The sequence below is a fragment of the Centruroides sculpturatus genome, unplaced genomic scaffold (genome assembly GCF_000671375.1).
Source record: "Centruroides sculpturatus isolate CEXI.00-Female unplaced genomic scaffold, Cexi_2.0 scaffold473, whole genome shotgun sequence".
Classification (NCBI taxonomy): Eukaryota; Metazoa; Arthropoda; class Arachnida; order Scorpiones; family Buthidae; genus Centruroides; species Centruroides sculpturatus.
Window position 1 is genome coordinate 154956 of NW_019384687.1, and position 1473 is coordinate 156428.

Sequence of the window (1473 nt, forward strand, 5' to 3'; positions counted from 1 at the left end):
TTCAGCTGCTATCTAAAAGCGTAATTTTGTACGTTGAATAATTATATTCATTCTTGTGATAACGTCATTATAATAATAGAAAGTACTAATGCATCACTAACTGTTACTATTGTACTTATTTGTTATGGCTATTAAACACGAAAGGGCATTTCGGAAATAATCGTAGTTTGATTTAAAAATAAATTTCCTTATTTTCTCCCATAAATTTAAGCTTCTTTATGAGTATCTTAAGTGGTTTCTCACCGTGTCATCGCATCACTTTTCTGAATCTGTGAGATAGATGAGGAGGGAATGCGTGTCCACGTGATTATCCGTTGCTATGGTGACGAAACACTAACTGAGAATGCGCACTGCCGACTGATTCACCTCTCTCGTGGACTGCCAACACTCAGCAAAGTGTACAGGTCACTTTAGGACCGGTGTCGATAGACTGAAGTTTCAAACCATGGAACCTGCCATGTCTCTTCCGGACCTATCTAATCCAGATAGAAGTTCTTTAAAGCAGAGTGTAAAAACCAAACAATCCAATGGTCATCCAAAAGGAATTATAGTGATGGTGACATCCGACGATGTCGAAGAACAGAAACCCAAGAAAAGTTCTCCGCGGGAAAGAAATTCTACGGAGCTTCAACTATTATCTATTCCAGATGGAAGTTGCACTCATAATTGTCGTAGACATTCCTATCAAGTGGACATGAATGAACGTCACCATCGCAAACATCACAAGAGGAGCAGGAAAGGTTCTTATCCGGAAACGGAACTGTACAGGGGACGAGTGGTTCCTGATATATCCAGTGATACCTTATCAACTAGCAGTTGTCGCCATTCCTCCAGGTGTTCCAGCATTAGTAGTGTCAATCACAGCAGGAGATCGTCCCATTCCGATTGCGGCTCTCAGAGACGAGCTTCTTGTCAAAGTTATCATCATCGAAGAAGTAGTCATTCTATATCCGGAGGAAGTAGTCACAGTCGGAGACCATCTGCAGCTCCTTCTATAGCTAAAGAAGAGCAGAACAGTCCTGAAAATCGGAGAAGAAGGACTATCATCTTCCTAATTGGTTTTGTATCATGTTTCATCTTACTCACTAGTGTTATTTTGATAGCCGTTAGCCTAACCCTTTCTCCAACCATAGACGAGTTAGGTAAGTTAGAAAAGTAATTCTACTCCATTTTATTACCTAATAAAACTGTAAATTCTTACAAATTAATCATATAAACAACTAATGTCCTAAAAAAAAAACTCGAGTAGACACTTTTATAATCATATATAAAAGTAAGCAAGATACAATCTGTAAAGTTTGATTAACGCTCTATTGTTATAAAATCAATATATTTAAAAACTATTTTTAACTGAGCTTATTATATAATCATTGTTAAACAATTTTAATAAATTTTAACCGAGAGGAAATTAACTGTTAGAGAAGTAGTTGCTGATGAGAGTCTCATCGATGGGTCTGATTTTGAAAATGTCAA

At 37.2% G+C, this 1473-nt stretch overlaps 1 protein-coding gene across 1 annotated transcript; it reads left to right on the forward strand.

Annotated features, from left to right (window-relative positions):
* Positions 1-386: 386 nt before the first annotated feature.
* Positions 387-1159, forward strand: LOC111627080. The gene has a single exon (XM_023370637.1). It carries the CDS (start codon positions 446-448, stop codon positions 1157-1159), a length of 714 nt encoding a protein of 237 aa, XP_023226405.1. The 5' UTR covers positions 387-445.
* The last annotated feature ends 314 nt before the right edge of the window (positions 1160-1473 follow it).

Bases quoted from the DNA above. Each gene is read 5' to 3' on its own strand.
- LOC111627080 (XM_023370637.1), top strand. From the start codon at position 446: ATGGAACCTGCCATGTCTCTTCCGGACCTATCTAATCCAGATAGAAGT.